We start from the raw sequence: 23,564 nt of genomic DNA, 5'->3' as shown, positions 1-23,564 counted from the left end.
GTTATATAAAACATGTTGTGAATTAATTGTGCTTATAGAAGGTCCATATGTTATCATTAGTTACAGTGGCAAACACTATTAGCCTTCATAATGGGGTGAATAAGACAAATGTTACACAAATGCCAGCATTGTCGCTGTCTATGAAAAATAACGGAATCATGATCTCTCTGCTCTTGGTCCCCTAAAATACTTTCCTCTTTCCCCAGACTCCTTTCTCACCTGCTCCCAGTCCAACCATTGCAAAGGCTGTCATTTATTCACTCAATGAAATGAAAAATGATTATGGTGATTATAAGCTGATTATGACCTTGCAGAAATACACAAGCATGGTCAGCACCAAATGCAGAGCTCAGTGACTGAATTAACCATTGCATGTTCTATACTTACAGGGTCACTACCTTTGCTGAGTACACATTAATCAAGCCTGAGGCTGAATATTGCTCCTTTCACAAAGTCATTGTTCTAGCAATGTTTAATAATATTACACATTAGAGACAAACATTTTTATAAAGAAATATGTCAGACTCAGTGGTTTTCAGATGGGTGTTCATACAGTGTATTTTTTTCTCTTCTAGGTACCACATACTTTACTAATATTTTATAATGCATGTTTATTAAAAAGTTTAAAAAATTGCCAAAATTTAAAGTCAATATTATTTTATATTTTCTTATCATTTTCTCCTTTTATACTCATTATTACTTGCCAGCAAATATATGCTTATTTTCATATGTAGTATTTGTATACATATATATGTTTCTGTTATGGGTTTTTATTATTAAATAATCAATCACCAACTCTGCTGTTATATAAATTTAACCTTACAGAGCAGACTATATTCTTTATTTTTTTTTAAGACATTAAGAATTTTTGTCATATATAGTGTCATTGTATCTTGACACCTGTTTATAGAGGTGCCTAGAAACTGACTACATACTGCAGCTGAAATGTGTTTCTCTGGAGAAAAATCATAGATGAAGTATGGTGTATATACAGTATGTCTATGTTTAAAGGTATATGTGAGCAATGAGACTTGTGTTTATTTTTTTTCATATCCAAGTTCAGTCATTCTGGGATTCTGTACATAATATTTTCCTGCAAAACATGAATTTGATTCAATTCTATTAATAAGAGGTTATGTCTGTTTCATCTTGAGGTTTGCAGATTTTTCCATTATGAATTATTGGTAATGGGATAAAGGAAGAAGTCACTAATATCTCTTTTACAACTCAAATACAGATTATACTTGTTTCATGTATATGTTTATGTATACATATATGTTATATATATGTCTTTATTATGGCTACTATTTTTGAAAATTTATTATGCATTAGACACAAGAACAATCATTTTATATATTTAACCTCCAGAAGATTGATTTTTTAACCTTCAGAGATCACATTTATTGAGCAAACTGTGTATATTCACTCGGGTTTTCAACCGGGTTTTAGAAGCACAAAGTTTAGATCTTGTTTAGTTAACTTGCCTAAGGTCATATCGGAGAAGGCAATGGCACCCTACTCCAGTACTCTTGCCTGGAAAATACCATGGACCCAGGAGCCTGGTAGGCTGCAGTCCATGGGGTCACTAAGAGTCAGACACGACTGAGTGACTTCACTTTCATGAGTTGGAGAAGGAAATGGCAACCCACCCCAATGTTCTTGCCTTGAGAATCCCAGGGACGGGGCAGCCTGGTGGGCTGCCGTCTATGGGGTAACACAGAGTCAGACATGACTGAAGCGACACAGCAGTAAGGTCATATAGCTAGAAATAGGTAAAGCAGATTTTCAAGCACAGATGTGTTTAACATAGAATCTTGTCCTTTTAACCACTTTATAATTTGCCATTTGGTAAGAACTCCACAGTTGTTAGATGGAAGTTTTTATAACAGTTACTAATATTTACAGAGCTCTTAATCTTTTGATGTTTTTAATCTTCCCAGCAATGTTCCTATTAAAATATTTAGTCCCATTTTAGTGATGAGGAAATTGAGTCCACCAAAAGGTTAAATGAAGTGCTCTAGGTTTAATAAGTAACTCAGGTATGAATTTAAATATGTCTTAAATATGGTTGTCCTATACCATGAAGGCTTCTCTGGTGGCTCATATGGTAAAGAATCTTCCTGCAGTGCAGAAGACCCAGGTATGATCCCTACGTCAGAAAGATACCCTGGAGAAGGAAATGGCTACCCACTCCATTATCCTTGCTTGGAGAATTCCATGGAAAGAGGAGCCTGGCGGGCTACAGTCTATGGGGTCTGGACACGACTGAGCGACTAAATTTCAACCATGAAGGCAAATTTGTATACTATCTGATGATGTTTTACTGTGCTCTTCCAAGCCCTCTTCAAAGGGAAAAACATGAAAGGAAAAATAAATCAGTCGCTTTAATTATTATTATTATTTTTTTTTTAGGCATCAATTCTTTCTTGTTCTGCCTTCTTTATGGTCTAGCTCTCACAATCATAACTACCACTGGGAAGACCATAGCCCTGACTATACAGATCTTTGTTGGCAGAGTAATACCTCTGCTCTTCAAAATACTGTCTAGTGTGTTGCTTTCCTTTGCTTTCCTGCTAGGAAGCAATCATCTTCTTAAGGCTGCAGCACCTTCCTCAGTGATCTTGGAGCCCAAGAAGATGAAATTTGTCATGCAGCAATGGGGCTGGATGCCTTGATCTTATTTATTTTTTATTTTTTTTTTAATTTAATTTTATTTTTAAACGTTACAATATTGTATTAGTTTTGCCAAACATCGAAATGAATCCGCCACAGGTATACCCGTGCTCCCCATCCTGAACCCTCCTCCCTCCTCCCTCCCCATACCCTCCCTCCGGGTCATCCCAGTGCACCAGCCCCAAGCATCCAGTATCGTGCATCGAACCTGGACTGGCAACTCGTTTCATGCATGATATTATACATGTTTCAATGTCATTCTCCCAAATCTCCCCACCCTCTACCTCTCCCACAGAGTCCATAAGACTGATCTATACCTCAGTGTCTCTTTAGCTGTCTCGTACACAGGGTTATTGTTACCATCTTTCTAAATTCCATATATATGCATTAGCATACTGTATTGGTGTTTTTCTTTCTGGCTTACTTCACTCTGTGTAATAGGCTCCAGTTTCATCCACCTCATTAGAACTGATTCAAATGTATTCTTTTTAATGGCTGAGTAATACTCCATTGTGTATATGTACCATAGCTTTCCTATCCATTCATCTGCTGATGGGCATCTAGGTTGCTTCCATGTCCTGGCTATTATAAACAGTGCTGCAATGAACATTGGGGTACACGTGTCTCTTTCCCTTCTGGTTTCCTCAGTGTGTATGCCCAGCAGTGGGATTGCTGGATCATAAGGCAGTTCTATTTCCAGTTTTTTAAGGACTCTCTACGCTGTTCTCCATAGTGGCTGTACTAGTTTGCATTCCCACCAACAGTGTAAGAGGGTTCCCTTTTCTCCACACCCTCTCCACCATTTATTACTTGTAGACTTTTGGATCGCAGCCATTCTGACTGGCATGAAATGGTACCTCAGAGTGGTTTTGATTTGCATTTCTCTGATAATGAGTGATGTTGAGCCTCTTTTCATGTGTGTGTTAGCCATCTGTATGTCTTCTTTGGAGAAATGTCTATTTAGTTCTTTGGCCCATTTTTTGATTGGGTCATTTATTTTTTCTGGAGTTGAGCTGTAGGAGTTGCTTGTATATTTTTGAGATTAGTTGTTTGTCAGTTGCTTCATTTGCTATTATTTTCTCCCATTCTGAAGGCTGCCTTTTCACCTTGCTAATAGTTTCCTTTGTTGTGCAGAAGCTTTTAAGTTTAATTAGGTCCCATTTGTTTATTTTTGCTTTTATTTCCAATATTCTGGGAGGTGGGTCATAGAGGATCCTGCTGTGATGTATGTTGGAGAGTGTTTTGCCTATGTTCTCCTCTAGGAGTTTTATAGTTTCTGGTCTTACATTGAGATCTTTAATCCATTTTGAGTTTATTTTTGTGTATGGTGTTAGAAAGTGCTCTAGTTTCATTCTTTTACAAGTGGTTGACCAGTTTTCCCAGCACCACTTGTTAAAGAGATTGTCTTTAATCCATTGTATATTCTTGCCTCCTTTGTCAAAGATAAGGTGTCCATATGTGCGTGGATTTATCTCTGGGCTTTCTATTTTGTTCCATTGATCAATATTTCTGTCTTTGTGCCAGTACCATACTGTCTTGATAACTGTGGCTTTGTAATAGAGCCTGAAGTCAGGTAGGTTGATTCCTCCAGTTCCCTTCTTCTTTCTCAAGATAGATTTGGCTATTCGAGGTTTTTTGTATTTCCATACAAATTGTGAAATTATTTGTTCTAGCTCTGTGAAGAATACCGTTGGTAGCTTGATGGGGATTGCATTGAATCTATAAATTGCTGAAAATCATTTTCTAGGTCCTTTCCATTTCCATTGTACTTAGTTTCTATCCACATTATTTCTGAACTAGACCACTGCAGTCGTGTCAATTCCATCCAGAAAATGTTTACTGAACTCATTCTGTGCAAGCATTGTATATGGTGCTAGCAACACTGAAATAAACAGATTCAATTCCCATTTCCAGGGCAAGGAGAGCATATACATTAAGCTGTAGCAGATGTTATAATAAGGTTATTTTTTTTCAAAATGTGCTATACAAGGAAAGAAGAGAAAATGAGTAATACTGAATTGGGTATAAAGGTTTGAGAGTGAATGTCATCTGAGCTATAATTTGCAGAATAAGCTACAGATTTTCACAGGCAAAAGCAGAAGAAAGGGACATTCCAACAGAAAACAGCATGAACAAAAAAAAACTGAAGGCATGAGAGTGCAGGCTTTAGTTGGAGAATAGTGCCTACAGGGTATAGAGGATTACTACGTGATGAAACTAGAGAGGCAATTAGAACTGGACTATCGTCATGCTGCAGGATGATGGGCAGCAGAGTGTGAATTCTCAGAGCCAGATGACATAGGTGCAAACTCTGACTTTATCTTTTACTAGCTGTTTGAGCTTGAGATATGTACTTGCCTCTCTGTGCTTCAATCTTCTGCTCTGTAAATGGTGATGATAATATTTGTTGAAAGCATTTACCACTAAAGCCCTTGGAATAGTGTGCGGCACATAATAAATATACCCAACGTTAGGTATCAGATGTTTTCATATATACTTTCAGTTCCAACTGTCAGTACAAACCCTGTGTAGTGGACATAAATTGTCCTGCATAAAGTTTAGTACAGGTCCTGACCACAATAGACATCCATAAAAGGTTAGTGGCATGAGACATTAGGAAAATTCAATACTGTGGATGCTTTCTTTTTATTGCTTAATTGTCTTTCAAAACTATTTCAAGGTATAAAGCTAAATGAAAAATGAAGCTTCTAACATTATGGAGAATATAATTCCATTTTATGTATATATATATATATACACACACACACACATATATACACACACACACATGCACATATACATGTGTGTATGTATATATATATATATGTATACATACACACATGACCTATACTAAAATGCTGGAAGACTATATCTCAAATTTTTAAGTTACTAAGTTTGGGTAGTATAATTTATTTTATTTATTTAACAGTGTGTGCTAACTATGTGCTATGTACTGTTCTAAGCTCTCTGCAAATGTTAATTCACTAATTCCTTTAGTAATTCAATAAGCTAGGTTTTATGTGTGTATCCATTAACCTAGCTTATTGAGTTACTAAGGGAATTAGTGAATTAACATTTGCAGAGAGCTTAGAACTCTTCTTGGAGAAGGCAATGGCACCCCACTCCAGTACTCTTGCCTGGAAAATCCCATGGACAGAGGAGCCTGGTGGGCTGCAGTCCATGGGGTCGCTAAGAGTCAGACATGACTGAGCGACTTCACTTTCACTTTTCACTTTAATGCACTGGAGAAGGAAATGGCAACCCACTTGAGTGTTCCTGCCTAGAGAATCCCAGGGATGGGGGAGCCTGGTGGGCTGCCGTCTATGGGGTAACACAGAGTCAGACACGACTGAAGCGACCTAGCAGCAGCAGCAGCATGAGCTCTTCTGGGCCTTCAAAGATTTCTGTGTTGAACAGGTATTAGTTGTATAATTTTAAAATAGATGTTTTTAAAAAAATATGTCTTGGAGCTCAGATTAATAGGGCTTTAAAAATATGACTCTTCATGGTCCATACTACATTTTTTCTTCTTGGTCTGGGGAATGTATCAAGGTATTTTGATATATGTATTCCTAAAGAAAATACATTTTCAAGTAGTTTAGGGTCCTCTGGTCACAGAAACATGGAAATTGATATTCTACAATTAATAAATCAAGTTTGACATTTTGCATATGTAATATATAGGTCTAAAATATATAACCCTGCTTAATTTTTTTTAATGATCTCTTACAGTATTTACTTAACACATTCATTATATCCTATCTCATTGGATATGTTTGACAGCATGTGCTAATGTTTAGGGCTCAATTTATTTATAGTATTAATAAAATATCAACATTTGGAAATAAATGGAGCATGTAGGAATGTAAATAAATAGGGGCAGAAAGGGAAATTTGGAGGTAAGTTATACTCTCTTTAGCTGAGGTAGAAAATAAGCTATATTGCTACCATGATATTTTATTTTACTTATAAACATTAGTTTATTATATAGTATTATTGTGATATTACCTTGGGTCAAATTTCAAATTATACTGAATTCTTTTCTAATGAATGAGCATTATTTTTATAACTTTAATTAAAATTAGATACAAGTAAAAAATATAAAGAAGTAAAGGATGTTTGTACACTTTTTGATTGCTATAAAAGTAGGAAATCTGTTACTAGGTTATGCTTTTATTAGTAGACAACTAATATAATATTTTAAAGTAAAACATTAATTTAACCACCATATATCTTTAAAATTATACATAATGAATTTATAAATTTAGTAAGCTAAAGGCATTAATAACTCATTATCCACTATGTCCTACTCCCAACATGAGACAATGACTTGGAATAGATTCCCATGCTTACTGCTTCCATTTCTGTTTTTTCCAGATCTTGTTTACATTTTATGAAGTGCCTAGATACAGATCTGGGCACTAGAGATAATGACACTTACTAGCTGGCATTTCCAACCACTAAAAATGCAGTGAAATAAGCTCTAGAGGGTTTCAAGTGCACATACAGGGAGGGGCAGCTAGCCTAGTTCTCAGTGGCAACAGAAGATTCTCCAGAGAAGTGACATCTGAACTGTCATTTGAAAGCGTGTGCAGATAATTCCAAGGCAAAAAAGATGGGAAGGTAATTGCTCCTTGGAAGAAAAGCTATGACAAACCTAGACAGAATATTAAAAAGCAGAGATATTACTTTGCTGACAAAGGTCCGTATAGTCAAAGCTATGGTTTTTGCAGTAGTCATGTTTGAATGTGAGAGTTGGGCTATAAAGAAGGCTAAGAACTGAAGAATTGATGCTTTTGAACTTTGGTGCTGAATAAGACACTTGAGAGACCCTTGGACTGCAAGGAGATCAAAACAGTCAATCCTAAAGGAAATCAATCCTGAGGGTAGGACTGATACTGAAGCTCAAGTTCCAATCCTTAGGCCACCTGATGTGAAGAGCTGACTCGTCAGAAAGAACCCTGATGCTGGGAAAGACTGAAGGCAGGAGAAGGGGATGACAGAGGATGAGATGGTTGGATGGCATCACTGACTCAAAGGACATGAGTCTGGGCAAGTTCTGGAGATGGTGAAGGACAGGGAAGCCTGGCGTGATGCAGTCCATGGGGTCACAAAGCACTGTACACGACTGAGTGACTGAACAACAGCAAATCAAACAAGAAGGGAATCACCTGTAGCCTGTACCAACGGCTGAAAGAGGGAAAGGGTACAACCTGTTTGAATCTCAGTATCACTGAAATAAAAAGGGGAAAAGTTACATAAGACCTAACATAGCTGCCGCCAAATCTATCAAATTTTTCATAAATACCCCACCTGCAATGAATTTGTCTTTGTCTTTTGTATGTATGCTTAGCATTTATCATAATCTCCCTAGAGAGGTGGCATGTTTCATCAACTAAGAGCAAAAGATCTAGAGCCATATGTGCTTGAGCCAGACAGAGGCCTCCCACCTGTTAGTAGTGCAGCTTGGGGTAAATTCCTCATTCTCTCAGTGACTCAGTTTATCTATCTTAAAAATAAGGATGATGACAAGGTCCATCTTGTAGCACCATCACAAGGATTAAAATAAAAAACTTAGAATAGCACCCGGCCCATTCTATCAGGTATTGGCTAATATTAGTTGATAATTACTGTATATATGTCTCATCATCTCTAGTATATATATCTACTCTTATAGGTAGGAATTCCACTTTAATCATCTCTGGCTTCTTCACAATATCTAACTGATTTGTACAAAGTAAAATAAACAATTCCTGCTTTAAAAAAAATGAAATATTAAGTAATTAGGTGAGATTTATTTCAAGAGATCCAAAAGATTCTTAAATATTTGGTTTCATGAGAAGTATAATTAAAATACGTTGTTTGTTCTACAGAACTTCTATTTAACTATCATTCTTCTACCACTAGTATCTTGACTAAAAAAAAATTGTTTATAAGAACCTCACATGTATTAAGTGAGACGAATTTGTCAACATTCTCCTCTCTTGCAAAAAACAGAACATACATTTGAAATTTAGCTTGATTTTTATTTCCTAGGACCCAACAATGTTGGCTTTACTACAACTCTCTACAGTTACCTCTGCTATATATATTAATTGGCTGTTTGGCAAAATATAAAGATATTCATGGATGATATCACACCATGATAAAACTATGTAAAAACATAAGCATGTATTAATGGCTCCATCTAAAGACCTTTAATTATAAGAAAGCAAATAGCAAAGCATTTCTTCCTTGCCAAAGGGAGAAAGGAATCAAATGACTTGGCTAATATCCTTAAGAAAATCAACAACATTTTTTGGAAAGAGAATGTGCAAAGGAATATAAATTCTATATATTCTGCCTGTGGAAGTTTGTATGAATGGAAAAAAAAATTGAACAAAGAACAATTAAATATAGTAACTGTGGCCATGGGATATTATTGTGACAAAAGGTGAGACATGTTCATATATGCATCCATGGGAAAAATCTCTACATTAGAGAATTAAAAGAAAATAGTTTACTTCATGCAAAATTATTGGAATAATAGCTTCAGGGAACAAAAAAAAGTTCTTTTTTCACAACATTAAGCTTCATTCTACTATTGGTTTCCTAGAAGGCAACTGCAATATACTCTTTTGAATGTTTCTTTCACATTTTTCTGGATTTTTTCCTTTTCGATTTTGGTCCACAAATCTTGTGGGTAGCAAATATGCTCCAGTGAGCTCCTGTCCATTTTGAATTTTCTCTTAGAGGTGAATTATGAAACTGAAACAATAAAACCCTGAGCTGAGTCACTCCTGATAAGTACTCTTGCCAAAACACCATCTGGTGATACCTGAAGATCTTCTGTGGCCCTGCCTTATGGCAGGCTTTTTCAGAACCTTGTATTGATACCTAAACTGAATCAATAAATATAAAAGTTTAAGTTCCACACTTCTTCCACAAGGAAGAAGTCTAAGACAATAGGTGAAATGAATATAAGCTTCATTATAAACGTTAAATGTGGCAAATAGATCTTACATGCTGCAAGCATGGCAAAAATAAACAAACAAACAAAAAACCAACAGAAACCATTAAATGACTTGTGCACGTAAAGAGTTGCTCCATTTTTAAAATAATATTCAAGAATAATTTAATGTGTCCATTTCAGCAAGCTATTTGTAGAAATAAATATAGATTTATTCCTTGACTCTCTATATGAAATCTCACCTAAAGGAATACATTTTGTAAAAGCGTTGCACACTGAACACTTACTTATTCTTATATCCCTCTTGATTTTTGTTTCTGTGGTTATTTTTAATTACAAAGATACCAGTCATTACTGGTGATTTATACCTCTGGAATGTGCTGGCTAACCATAACCCTTTGCCGAGAATCTTTCTTTGGAAAAGCCCACATTGTATCTGGGAGCTACTCCAGACACTTGAATTATCATTATTTTAGCAGCATGCTGAGAATTCTGAAGGTTGGATCCACTTTGAACAGGGGTTATTACTAAAATCCATCATGAAAAGTGTCAGGGTGCAATAATAAAAGCAAAGCAGGAAATTTTTACCCAGTCAGGAATTCCTAAATTACAGTGTTTAAGAGTTCCGATCATTTTGCATTTACATTTTTTACCATATGTCCTGCAGAGGATTCAGAACACCAACACCCTTTGTCTCACTTTTGGCTGCACTCAAAGTACATGAATTCAAAGACCAAATATTTAAGTTTTGGATTTTTTTAAAGCACTCACTGTGGGATCTTTGCCAGCCATTTTGCACTCTTCGACTTTGATTGCAGATGCTGGCCAGAAAACCTGCTCAGAAAGGAAAACAAAGGTTGCATAATCTCATTTGTACATACGACAGCCCAATGTTCTTCATTTGCTTTATGCTAACAGATATTTAAAAGTTATTTCTATATTCATATTTCAAAATTCTTCTTTCATTTATGAATTCAAGTTAATGAAGGTTTTATTACTTTATTCTGGCAATTATGTTTTTGTTTCTTCCAGAATTTTTCCCTTAACAAGTCTTTCTATGATAAGGGCCCATTTACTAATAGTATAATTTTTCAAATAAGGAAATTATTAATATGCACAGTATAATGTGTATTTCCCTCCTTCTGATTTACAGTACACTTTTCACAACGGGTCATATCACAGTGAATTCATGTTCATATTGCCCTTTCATTTTTTTCAGTAAACTACAGAGCTAGGCCGGTAGATTTACCTGAAATTAGGTACTTCAAAAGCTAAAATGACTCGAATAAGGACTCTCTCTGACATTCTGTGACAGCATTCTAAGTTGCTGTAGCCTTGGACTAGGGCTGGTGGGGATGATTATTTTTTTAATTGTCATGTTAAAATAATAAATTCAGAAGTCTCCTTGTTGTAAAAAATTTATAATTAATCTACTTTTATTTCTTTACTCCAATGAACCTCATTTTATTTCCTTGCTGTGAAGTATTTAGGTTGGTGCAGAAGTAATTGTGGTTTTGCACTATTGAAATTTGCTGTTTAACATCAGAATATATTCAGAAATAAATATAGATATATTGTACAATTTAATGCAAATTTTTTGTTTTATGTTTTTTTCTAATGACTTATTACTTACTTTTAATTTTATATGTATTTTAGTCTATGGAATGGAGAAGGAAATGGCAACCTACTCCAGTATTCTTGCCTGGAGAATCCCAGGGACAGAGGAGCCTGGTGGGCTGCTGCCTGTGGGGTTGCACAGAGTTGGACATGACTGAAGTGACTTAGCAGCAGCAACAGACTATGGAAATAATATTAGACAAAAAGCAAATTTGAGTGATTTTCTTATTAAATTTCAAAATCAGTTGTAAAGCAGCAGAAACAACTTGCAAGATCAACAATGCATTTGGCCCGGGAACTACTAATGGTCATACAGTGCAGTGGTGGTTCAAGAATTTCTGCAAAGGAGACGAGAGCCTTGAAGATGAGCATGGTGCCTGGCCATCCCAAGCTGGCAACTACCAACTGAGAGTCATCACTGCAAACTGACAGTGACCAACTGAGATCCATCACTGAAGGTGATCTTCTTACAACTACATAAGAAGTTGCTGAAGAACTCAATGTCGATCATTCTAAGGTTGTCTGGCATTTGAAGCAAACTGGAAAGGTGAAAAAGCTTCAGGGTGTGGCATGAACTCACCGCAAATCAAAAAAATCGTTGTCTTGAAGTGTTGTCTTCTCTTTTCTGTGCAACAACAACAAATCATTTCTTGATTAGATTGCAACTGCTGATGACTAGCTCAGTAGTTGGACCTAGAAGAAGCTCCAAAGCACTTCCCAAACCAAACTTGCACCAAAAAAAAGGTCATGGTCACTATTTGGTAGTCTGCTGCTGGTCTGACCCACTACAGCTTTCTGAATCCTGGCAAAACCAATATATGTGAGAAATATGCTCAGCAAATTGATGAGATGCACTGAAAACCGCAACTCCTGCAGCCGACATTGGTCAAAGAAAAGGCCTGATTCTTCTCCACAACAATGCCTGACCACGTCACACAACCAATGCTTCAAAAGTTGAATGAATTGGGCTACAAAGTTTTGCTTCATCTGCTGTATTTACCTGATCTCTCAACTGACCACAACTTCTTCAAGCATCTAGACAACTTTTTGTATGGAAAATGCTTCCACAACCAGCAGAAGGCAGAAAATGTTTTCAAAGAGTTTGTTAAATCCTAAAGCAGAGGTTTTTATGCTACAAAAATAAACAAACTTACTTCTTATTGGCAAAAATGTGTTGATTGTAATGGTTCCTATTTTGATTAATAAAGATGTGTTGGAACCTAGTTTTAATGATTTAAAATTCATAGTCTGAAAACATAATTACATTTGCACCAACCTAGTACAATGAAATAGTTAACCCTTGAACAACTTGCTGGTTAGGGACACTGACCTTATATTCCAATTCCACATCTAAAATTCAATCAACCATGTAATATATAGTATTTATAACCCTCAACAATCTGCATGTAATTGGACCCATGCAGTTCTAATCCCTGCTGTACAGGCCACACTTGTTCACAGAACAGTGAATTTAATAACTGTGTTCCTTTGAAGGCTGTCTTGGACTACATACAGATGACAAGGTAGATTATCCTTTAAACTAACCATTTTTCATGCTATACTCCACGCTTCTCTTTTTTGCATTTGATGTATGTATACATGGGAAGTATTTTCTCACTTAGTTTCAAGTTTTAGATGGTTAAAACTATGAAAGTAGACATGGAGAACTGAATTTATTATATTTTCAGTCCTTGAAATAAGTACTAACTTTCAACTATTCATTGACATGTGGCCTATTCTAATGAAATTCATAATTTTTTTGTCGTATTTGAAAGTTTTAAAGAACAAGGCATCTAGGAACTCAGCACTGCCCTCATGAAAATGATAAACTTACACTCAAAGGTTCTTGACTTATGTTGTTAATATTCAAGGAAAGAATGTGATCTTTGCTGCCCACGTACATCCGGTCCTGATCTTCATCCATTAATAATATCCTGTAGTCCAAAGGGTGTTGGGATAGGCTGAAGTATTCAGATGTCTTGGTTTCTCGAAGCTCTGAAATGGTGAATACCACAAGTGAAAATTGAGAATCTTGATCTCATTATTTTAATGAAAATTATCTTACTGAAATATTTTTTAAAAAAAAGTAAAGATATATTTTCCTCTTACAACAAATTAATTTTAAAACAGTTATCTTATTGGATTTTTTTATTTATTGCCTTTATGCTGAATTAAAACATAAATCAATAAATGCAATGTTAAAGTTTATAGTAGTATTACTTGATTATAAAATTATACACATTTCATAAGATGTTTTTTAGTTTCTCATCAGCTCAAAACTAGTTAAGATAAATCAACCAAAAACAATTGAGTAGACTGAACAGAAACAAAAGCAACGACAGTGTAAATGTCTTCCTAGCTTCTCTTAATGTTTTATTGTTGGATTCAATATGTTCATCTTTTTAGGACTGTTATTTCCAACTTTAAATATTTATCATATACATATGTATCAAGAGAAAAATATGAATTTTCAAATGTTCTGAATTTTTAGATTTTCAGTATCTCAATGGTCAGTGACATATGTTCATTTAAATTCTTGTACATTAAATATGTGTCTGTATAGCTTAACTTTCAATACACTGAATGTGTGTGACAGTTAAAAAAATCAATAATCATTGTAGTTGGCTCAATTATCTTTCCAGTCAAAATGCTCCTCTGCACAATTAAAGACTTTTCCACTCAAATGGTTCAAGAGTTGTTTGTTCTTTTGATTATGATCTTTAGAAAGTGATAAACTCTACAAAACAGTCTGCTTTCAGGCATTACTCTTTCAATGTTGAACTATTTCTAAATTTTAGTCATTGAACAGCAAATACATTTCGAGAAATTCTCATAGGGCTGTGATTTGATTTAAAACCAAATTAAAAATTCTACGAATTCTTATAGGCAGCCATGAACTTCATTCTGTGAACATCCAAGCTCATGTGTGAAGACAGAGAACAACAAATTTAACCTGTTTATTGGGCACACCAGTTCAGAATGTCTGTCATAATGTCTTTCAGGTGGTTTTATATCTAGCCAATGATCTAAAAATACTATGGGAGCAGAATAGTGTTTATGAAGCCAGACTGTGGCACCAAACTTCCTGTGACATTGAGCAATTTACTGCACCTCACTGTGCCTTAATTTCTTCATTGGGAAAAAACAACAATAATGGTATGCTCTACTGAGAGTCTGTATGAAAATCAATAGAATTGATACATGTAAATATATATCTGAAATGAGTGACAAGCTATTCAATTATAATAATCTTTACTGTTGGTCTGAATAATCTGAATTACTAGTTATAGGAAAGCATGAAATTAGGAAAAAAAGATGCAAATTTTCCTATTTTTTCTTTTTCTTTCTTTTTTAATTTAAAAAGCTAGATTCCTAAAATTACTAACACATTCTCTTAAATCATTGTCTCTGACGTTCTGTCCACTCAGTGACAGTAAAGTCCAAGATTTTTTTATGTGGAAAGAACCATTAACAACTTAGTAAAGTATTTCAGAAGAATTTTAAGAAGTAAATCATGAGAGAAGACAAGAACAAAAGATACTGAAAGACCATTTAAATAAGAGACTCAGATGACAGATCTTTGGAAATAACAGACATGAGGGTGCGGCATGCTAACCCAGTTACTGAGCCTCACTAGATATCACAGGCAGCCAAGTGATGCAGCTGGCAGTCCTGGTGTAACAGGCCTGGAAACTGAAACACCTTCTTTCATGAGCAGAGTAAAAAAGAGTGGAGAGATGTCATTCAGGAAAAAAGTCAGTCCTTGCTAGATGAGAGGTAATTGTTGAAATAGGAAAAAAAAACAAAAAAAATCCAAGACTTCAGAACATGGGAGAATATAAAATGCAACAAATGTCACTCAAAGGTTGAAGACACATTCTGCTTAAATTTGCCTAAAATCCAGAGTGTTTAATAAAGCTTGCTTTTCACCCCATGGAGGAGATTCATGATTTCGCAATTTCCCTGTTAAAACATAATTTGTAGGGTTCCAGTTGGGTGCAGGATCGGAGAAGGCAATGGCATCCCACTCCAGTACTCTTGCCTGGAGAATCCCATGGACAGAGGAGCCTGGTGGGCTGCCGTCTATGGGGTCGCACAGAGTCGGACACGACTGAAGTGACTTAGCAGCAGCAGCAGGATAGATTTTCAACAAACACCTCATGAATAAGTAACTCTCCAGTGAAATACACGGACTAAGTAAAACACAACTGAGTTCATCGCATCTGGGATCTAACCACCAGAATCTGAATGTTGGCCCTGCCATTTCACGTATGGATGTACTTGGCAAGTGCCTTTATCCCTCTAAACTCCAGTGTTTTCACCTGTTAAGTCAAGATAATAATAGTTCCTACATCACAGGGGTATTGTGAGGTTTAAATTGTTAATATGCATCAAGTGCTTAAGAGAGTACCTGTCTTATGGTGACGTGGGTTACATAGGTTACGTATTATTATGACTTGGGACAAGACACCAAGCTTCAGCCAGACAAGTAAGAAGGACAATTTGTTACACAGGGAGCAAATATGGAGGGGCCACACTGTCTGATTTATATTTATTAATATATATATAAAAGATTTATGCTTTTCACATGTAGAATCTACTCAACTTATTTGAGCAGGACTGTAAAATAATAAACTATCTTTAAGAATAATAATTTGAGCATGCAGGATAATTTGGGGGCATGTGAGACTGGAAAACTAGGAGATGCTCTTCCAGCTATGACGTTAATAAAGACCTGACATGCCAGAAATAGATGTGAGGGATACTTGAAGGATTTGGAATGATTTTATATGAAGCTGGCCTTTAGGTATAAGGAAGAGGCAATCATCTTCCAAAGTTGTAAACTAAGAACAGGATGAATTGAACATGGCCTTTACTGCTTTTGAGGGATTTGAAATGGAAATTTCTTTGGTAAAGAGATTGAGTGTTCATAGATTCAATTCAAACCAAAGCAGAAATATTCCACAAGCATGTAAAGTTTAGGTAACTAGTTTCCCATCAGAAATATAAAATCTTCAGAGAGAGACCTCCAGTTCCTCTCATGGATGATATGAAATTCTGAGAGTACGCAGGTCTGAAGAAGTTCTGGGTAGAAGCTCTGAAGAAGAGTAACTAGAAGCGAAAAGCAAAGAACCGAGACACATTGATTGTTGGATCCAAAAAGAGTAGCTCTGTAATCAAAATTCAAAGTGTGTCTTGAAGTACTGAAGCAATGTGATATTGTAGAGAAAGTACAGAACTGGAGTCAAACAGTTCTGAGGTTAAATCCCAGTTGCATCACTTACTGTTTAAAAAAAAAAAAATAAAAAAACAAATTACCTCTTTTCTCCCAGGTTTCGATGTTCTCATCTACATACTGGTTATGTCAGTGCACAGCTCAAAGGATGCTGTGCTAGCACATGATAGGGGATCAGTGTGCTGGTTTCAGCAGGAAAGATCAGTGACCCTCTGTCTACCAGACATTTTCTTTTTCTTTCCTGTTGGCAGAACTGGTCTGTGCCAACTACAGTGGATCCCCTAGAAAGCTAGTGTCTACAATGTGGCCACATGACTAGTTCTGACCCAACAGACATAGAGAAAGTCTTCTGCAAGGTTACTGGAAGAGGGTCTTGGGTCTTAAAACTGACACAAAAAAAGAGGTGACTTCTTTTTCTGCCTCTGGACATTGGCATATTAGCACGATTTTTCAGCAGTTGCTGCTACCAAAAAGACTGTTTTCTGAGAATGCAGAAATTAAAAAAAAAAAACCACAACAACTTGAGTTCTCTAAGAAATCATTTAATGCCCTAACTACCCCTGGAACTGCTCTATTACAGGACTACTTCTTTTTTTGGCCATACTGCATGGCATGAAGGATTTTATTCCCCAATCAGGGATAGAAACTGCCCCCCATGCAGTGGAGGCTCCGAGTCTCAACCACTGGACCAGGGAAGTCTAAGGACTACTTCTGTTACATATGATTAAAGAAAAAAAAAATCCTTGAATTTTTTAAGGCACCTTGAGTTTCCAGTGTTCACAGCCCCTAACACCTTCTCACTCTTCCTGCCATGGTTTGTTGAGTTTGGGCATTTTTTTTTTTTTTCTTCTCAAAATATTCTTAATTTTTTCTTTCTTTTTGCCTTATTTTCCTAATCTATATTGAAATAAAACCAAGACTGTTTATAAAACTGAGCTGGGAAAACAGCCTCAACCAAATTTTATTTGCAAGTAACAAACAATGGCAGTTTTCTTTACCTATTTCATTAGAAAATAATCAATTTCTTGCATTAAATTCAAATACCAGAGGGAGAAATAACTGCATTAACTTAAGACCTTTCTGGTCCAAGGATTTTATCTGTTTTTGTGGGCCATAAAGCTATCTTCAAATTTAATTACCTGTAGCTCATTGACAGCTGTTAACCAAGGAAGATTTACTTTAGAAGTACCTCGGTTAGAAGCCTAAAAGCAGAGGTTATTTTTTTAAACTCTATTTAAATTGCTGTTAGTTAGCCAAAATTGAACTTTGGTGCCTGGGAAAAACTAAAAAAAATATAAACAAACATTTTTTTTTTCCCCTTAAAGAATAAAGAGAGGAGTTCAAAGCATCCAGAATTTTTATCTATAAAAAGAACAAATAATTCATCATTTTGACTTAACACAGATCCAACTTAAGTCAATGAATGATTCAATAATTTGACCACAATTACAGAAAATAACTGATACAATGATTTGGCAACAGTGAGAGAAGGAAATCACAATTACTAGTCTCTCATCTAAACAAGTCAAAGAATGGCACTGTCCTGCATCTGTCTCTTTATATCTTAATAATTATGTCATCCTTTTTACAGCATTGAAAGTATATCCAGTTGAACTGTTTCTCAGGACACGTTCAACTGATTGAGAAGGAACTTTGAGAGTAAGTGGTATTAGAAAATGCAGTGGCCCCACAAAGGGCAGTATAGGTCTCTAAGTCCCTGGGAAGAATTCCTGGGAAACAGTATTAAAACAAACAACCAACCACAACAAAACCTGCACGTTTCTAGTTTGAAATCCACATTATTGTAGAGTTCAAGAGTAGAAAATTATTGTAATGTCTTCCATGCCAGGGAGGGAAATTTTGTAGCATTATATGCTTACCTGGAATTCCTGTTTTGATACGGAAACCATTGTGAGCCTTAAGAATTTAACCAAGGCTGGGAGAACAAGACGTTTCCCCAAAATATAAACTCTAGCAATACAAATTTCTAGAACCACTTGAATATTGTCAACATCTTACTATAGCAATTAAAACATAGTTTAATATGCAGAATGTATTCTCTCTGTTAACAACACTCTTTCCCTAATGATATTAAGAATTAACCTTTGTATTCTTGGGCTTCTCTTGTGGCTCAGCTGGTAAGGAATCTGCATGCAATGCGGGAGACCTGGGTTTGATCCTTGGGTTGGGAAGATACCCTGGAGAAGGGAAAGGGTACCCATTCCAGTATTCTGACCTGGAGAATTCCATGGACTATACAGTACCTGGGGTCGCAAAGAGTCAGACATGACAGAGTGACTTTCACTTTGTACTCTGTTAGTGATCTTAACAATTCCAAGGTGACTAAGTCAATAAGAACGTATTCCTGTGATGCAGAATGTGATCTTGGTGGAGGAAAGATGGGAAAGTCTAGGATTCTCTTCTATGAATAATATATATCTGTTAAACTACTAAGTAGAGGAACTTGTTCCCTCAGAATACTATCTATCTTATTTTTCAGGCTATTATAAATTTCAAAACAAACAAAAGAGTGCTTGATTGAAAAATCAACTCCTAGGAGTCTCCTTATGAAAAGCATATGCAACAGTCATTTAAAATTATATTTAGTTATAATATCTCATGATGTTATTAATTTATATATTCAATGCATATTTATTGAGCCCTTATCAAGGCACATGCTTACTCCTTGGAAGGAAAGTTATGACCAACCTAGATAGCATATTCAAAAGCAGAGACATTACTTTGCCAACAAAGGTCCGTCTAGTCAAGGCTATGGTTTTTCCAGTGGTCATGTATGGATGTGAGAGTTGGACTGTGAAGAAAGCTGAGCATCGAACAATTGATCCTTTTGAACTGTGGTGTTGGAGAAGACTCTTGAGAGTCCCTTGGACTGCAAGGAGATCCAACCAGTCCATCCTAAAGGAGATCAGTCCTGGGTGTTCATCGGAAGGACTGATGCTGAAGCTGAAACTCCAATACTTTGGCCACCTCATGCAAAGACTTGACTCATTGGAAAAGACCCTGATACTGGGAGGGACTGGGGGCAGGAGAAGAAGGGGACGATAGAGGATGAGATGGCTGGATGTCATCACCGACTTGATGGACACGAGTTTGGGTAAACTCCGGGAGTTGGTGATGGACAGGGAGGCCTGGAGTACTGCAGTCCACGGTGTCACAAAGAGTCGGACACGACTGAGCGACTGAACTGAACTGAACTATCATGGCAACTACATATCTGCTCACAAAAGAGGACACTAATATGAAAATATCAAGCCTCTATGACAATTATAAATCTTGCTTTGTTCTTGTTTTTCAGTCACTAAATGGGGGATGACTCTTTGCAGCTCCATGGATTGCAGTATGCCAGGCTCCCCTGTCCTTCACTATCTCCCTGAGTTTGCTCAAATTAATGTCCATTGAGTCGGTCATGTTCTCCAATCATCTCATCCTCTGTCACCCACATCTTCTTTGACATTCAATTTTTCCCAGCATCAGGGTCTTTCCCAATGAGTCAGCTCTTTCCATCAGGTGGCCAAAGTACTGGAGCTTCAGCTTCAGGATTAGTCCTTCCAATGAATATTCAGGGTTGAATAAAGGAAATTTAGCACTGACTGGCTTGATCTCCTTGCAGTCCAAGGGATTCTCAAGAGTCTTCTTCAACACCACAATTTGAAAGCATAAATTCTTCAGCCCACTCAGCTGTCCTTATAGTCCAACTCTCACATCCACACATGACTACTGGAAAAACCATAGCTTTGACTATATGGACCTTTTTTTGGCAAAGTGATGTCTCTGCTTTTTAATATACTATCTAAGTTTGTCACAGCTTTCCTTCCTTCCTCCCAAAGAGCAAGCATCTTTTAATTTCATGGCTGCAGTCACCATCCACAGTGATTTTGGAAAGCAAGGAAATAAATTATGTCACCTCTTCTACTTTTCCCCCTTCTGTTTACCTTGAAGTGATGGGACTGGATGCCACGATCTCAGGTTTTATTTTTTAAATGTTGAGTTTTAAGCCAGCTTTTTCACTCTTCTCTGTTAATTTTGTTTGGTTAAGTCCATCATGTCAGTTTCCTTACCATAAACCTCTCCTCCCCTATCTGCAGAATGCACACCAACAGATTTTAAAGAAAATCCTTAGCATAACTTTTACTTTGGACATTGCTACCCAGGAAACCATTTCCTCTCCTAATTGTCTTATCTCAGAAGAATTTTAAGTAGGGTGCTCTTAAGTGACCCATTCTCTCCTGGAGGCTTACTATCTTGAAACTAGGATAGAAATTGAACTTCACCTACCCCTTTAGGACAAACAGGCAGATAAAGATAAGAGCACTGAAACTTCAGCAGGCTGACACTATAGTTCCTAATTTCTAAGACAAAGAGAGACCAGAAGGAATGTAGTAAAAGTGCATTTATTCAAAAATAATAGTCCCAAATAGCTACCATTTGTGGGATTAACAGTAGGAGTAATTAACTATTCTGGGTACTTAAAAAGCTTATTCCCATTTAAAACCTTTGTGTTAGGCTTTAATACTATTCCTACTCCATATTTAAGGAAACTTTAGAGAGCTTCCCTGGTGGCTCAGATGGTAAAGCGTCTGCCTGCAATGCGGGAGACCTGGGTTTGATCCCTGGGTTGGGAAGATCTCCTGGAGAAGGAAATGGCAACCCACTCCAGTACTCTTGCCTGGAGAATCCCAAGAATGGAGGACCCTGGTTGGCCACAGTCCATGGGGTTGCAAAGACTCGGACACGACTTCACTTTCACTTTCAACTTCAGTTAATTTGAGCAATCTAACCAAGGCCATATAGTAATGAATACTGATAGAAGAGGCCAGAGCCAGGAATCAAAGCTTGGTGGGTTACTTCATCTGTGAAGTCAGTCAGACACCCCTTTGCTTTTCAAATGAGACTGACAACTTAAACACTTATTTATTGGGTTTTTATCCAATCATAACTTTTGACCTGCACATGAGTCTGTGTGTTACCTAGTCCAAGCTTGGTCTGCTTGCACCATGACAGGCCAATTAATGAGAGATAAAGCGTTGAGGCAAGGAATATGACTTTATTCAGAAAGTTGGATGAGCAAGAAGATGGCAGACTAATGTCGCAAAATAATCATCTCACAGGGGAAAGATATACTCAACTGAATTGCAGAGTTCCAGAGAATAGCAGGCAGAGACAAGAAAGAATTCTTAGGTGAATGATGCAAAGAAATAGAGGAAAACAATAGAATGGGAAAGACTACAGGTCTCTTCAAGAATATTGGAGATACCAAAGGAACATTTCATGCAAAGATGGGCATAAGAAAGGACAGAAATGACAAGGAGCTAACAGAAGCAGAAGATATTAAGAAGAGGTGGCAAGAATACACAGAAGAACTGTACAAAAAAGACCTAATGACCCAGATAACCACAATGGTATGCTCATTCACCTAGAGCCAGACATCCTGGAGTGTGAAGTCAAGTGGGCCACAGGAAGCATAACTACAAACAAAACTAGTGAAGGTGATGGAATTACAGCTGAGCTACTTAAAAATTCTAAATGATGATGCTGTGAAAGTGCTGCACTCAATATGCCAGCAAATTTGGAAAACTCAGCAGTGGCCACAGGACTGGAAAAGGTCAGTTTTCATTCCAATCCCAAATAAAGAAAATGCCAAAGAATGTTCAAACTACTGCACAACTGCATTCATTTCACATGTCAGCAAGGTAATAATCAAAATCTTTCAAGCTAGGATTCAACAGTATGTAAATGGAGAATTTCCAGATGTACTAGCTGGATTTAGAAAAGGCAGAGGAACCAGGAATCAAATTGTCAACATCTGTTGGATCATTGAGAAAGTAAGGGAATTCCAGAAAAACATCTACTTCTGCCTCATTGACTATGCTAAAGCATTTGACTTTGTGGATCACAACAAACTGTTGAAAATCCTTAATGAGATGGGAATGCCAGACCACTTTACCTGCCTTGTAAGAAACCTGTATGCAGGTCAAGAAGCAACAGTTAGAACCAGACATAAAACAACAGACTGGTTGAATACTGGGTAAGGAGTAGGTCAAGGCTGTATATTATAACCCTGCCTATTTAACTTCTATGCAGAGTATATTATGAGAAATGCCAAGCTGGAATGAATCACAAGCTGGAATCAAGATTGCTGGGAGAAATATCAACAGCCTCAGATATACAGATGAAATGAAGTGAAAGTCGCTCAGTCATGTCCAACTCTTTGCGACTTCATGGACTGCAGCCTGCCAGGATCCTCTGTCCATGGATTCTCCAGGCCAGAATACTGGAGTGGGTAGTCATTTTTTCTGCAGGGGATCTTTGCAACCCAGGAATCAAACCCAGGTCTCCTGCACTGCATGCAGATTCTTTGCCATCTGAGCCACCAGGGAAGCCCCAGATATGCAGATGATACCACTCTAATGGCAGAAAGTGAGGAGGAACTAAAAAGCCTCTTGACGAGGATGAATGAGGAGAGTGAAGAAGTCAGCTTAAATCTCAATATTTATAAAACTAAAATCATGGCATCTGGTCTCTACACTTCATGGAAAATAGACGGGGAAAAAGTGGAAAACAGTAACAAATTTTATTTTCCTGGGCTCCAAAATCACTGCAGACAGTGACTGCAGCCATAGAATTACAAGACGCTTGCTCCTTGGAAGACAAGATATGACGAACTTAGCGTATTATAAAAGCAAAGACCACTTTACCACTAAAGGTCCATATAGTCAAAGCTATGGTTTTTCCAGTAGTTATGTACCAGTTTGAGAGTTGGACCATAAAGAAAGCGGAGTGCCGAAGAAGTGATGCCTTCGAGTTGTACTGCTGGAGAAGACTCTTCAGAATCCCTTGGACAGCAAGGAGATCAAATGATTCAATGCTAAAGGAAATCAATCCTGAATATTCAGTGGAAGGACTGTTGCCAGAGCTCCAATACTTTGGTCACCTGATTGGAAGAGCCGAATCACTGATGACGACCCTGATGCTAGGGAAGATTGAAGGCAAGAGAAGAGGGTAGCAGAGGATGAGATGGTTAGATATCATGACCAACTCAGTGGACATGAATTTGAGCAAATTCTGAGA

The 23,564-nt window shown here is 36.9% G+C and overlaps 1 protein-coding gene across 2 annotated transcripts in view; it reads right to left on the bottom strand.

The window, feature by feature from the left end:
• SEMA3C (semaphorin 3C) overlaps nucleotides 1-23,564 on the bottom strand; it is a 213,380-nt gene that overhangs the window by 88,252 nt on the left and 101,564 nt on the right. For both annotated transcript variants that reach the window (XM_025291055.3, XM_006049695.4), the window contains exons 3-4: nucleotides 13,074-13,234; nucleotides 10,394-10,456 (exon numbers count right to left, since the gene is read on the bottom strand). In XM_025291055.3, the coding sequence (XP_025146840.1) occupies nucleotides 10,394-10,456; nucleotides 13,074-13,234 (224 nt within the window). The remainder of the gene's footprint in view (nucleotides 1-10,393; nucleotides 10,457-13,073; nucleotides 13,235-23,564) is intronic.

Source organism: Bubalus bubalis, chromosome 8, assembly GCF_019923935.1.
Source record: "Bubalus bubalis isolate 160015118507 breed Murrah chromosome 8, NDDB_SH_1, whole genome shotgun sequence".
Classification (NCBI taxonomy): Eukaryota; Metazoa; Chordata; class Mammalia; order Artiodactyla; family Bovidae; genus Bubalus; species Bubalus bubalis.
This window is presented reverse-complemented; position numbering and strand designations above follow the sequence as displayed.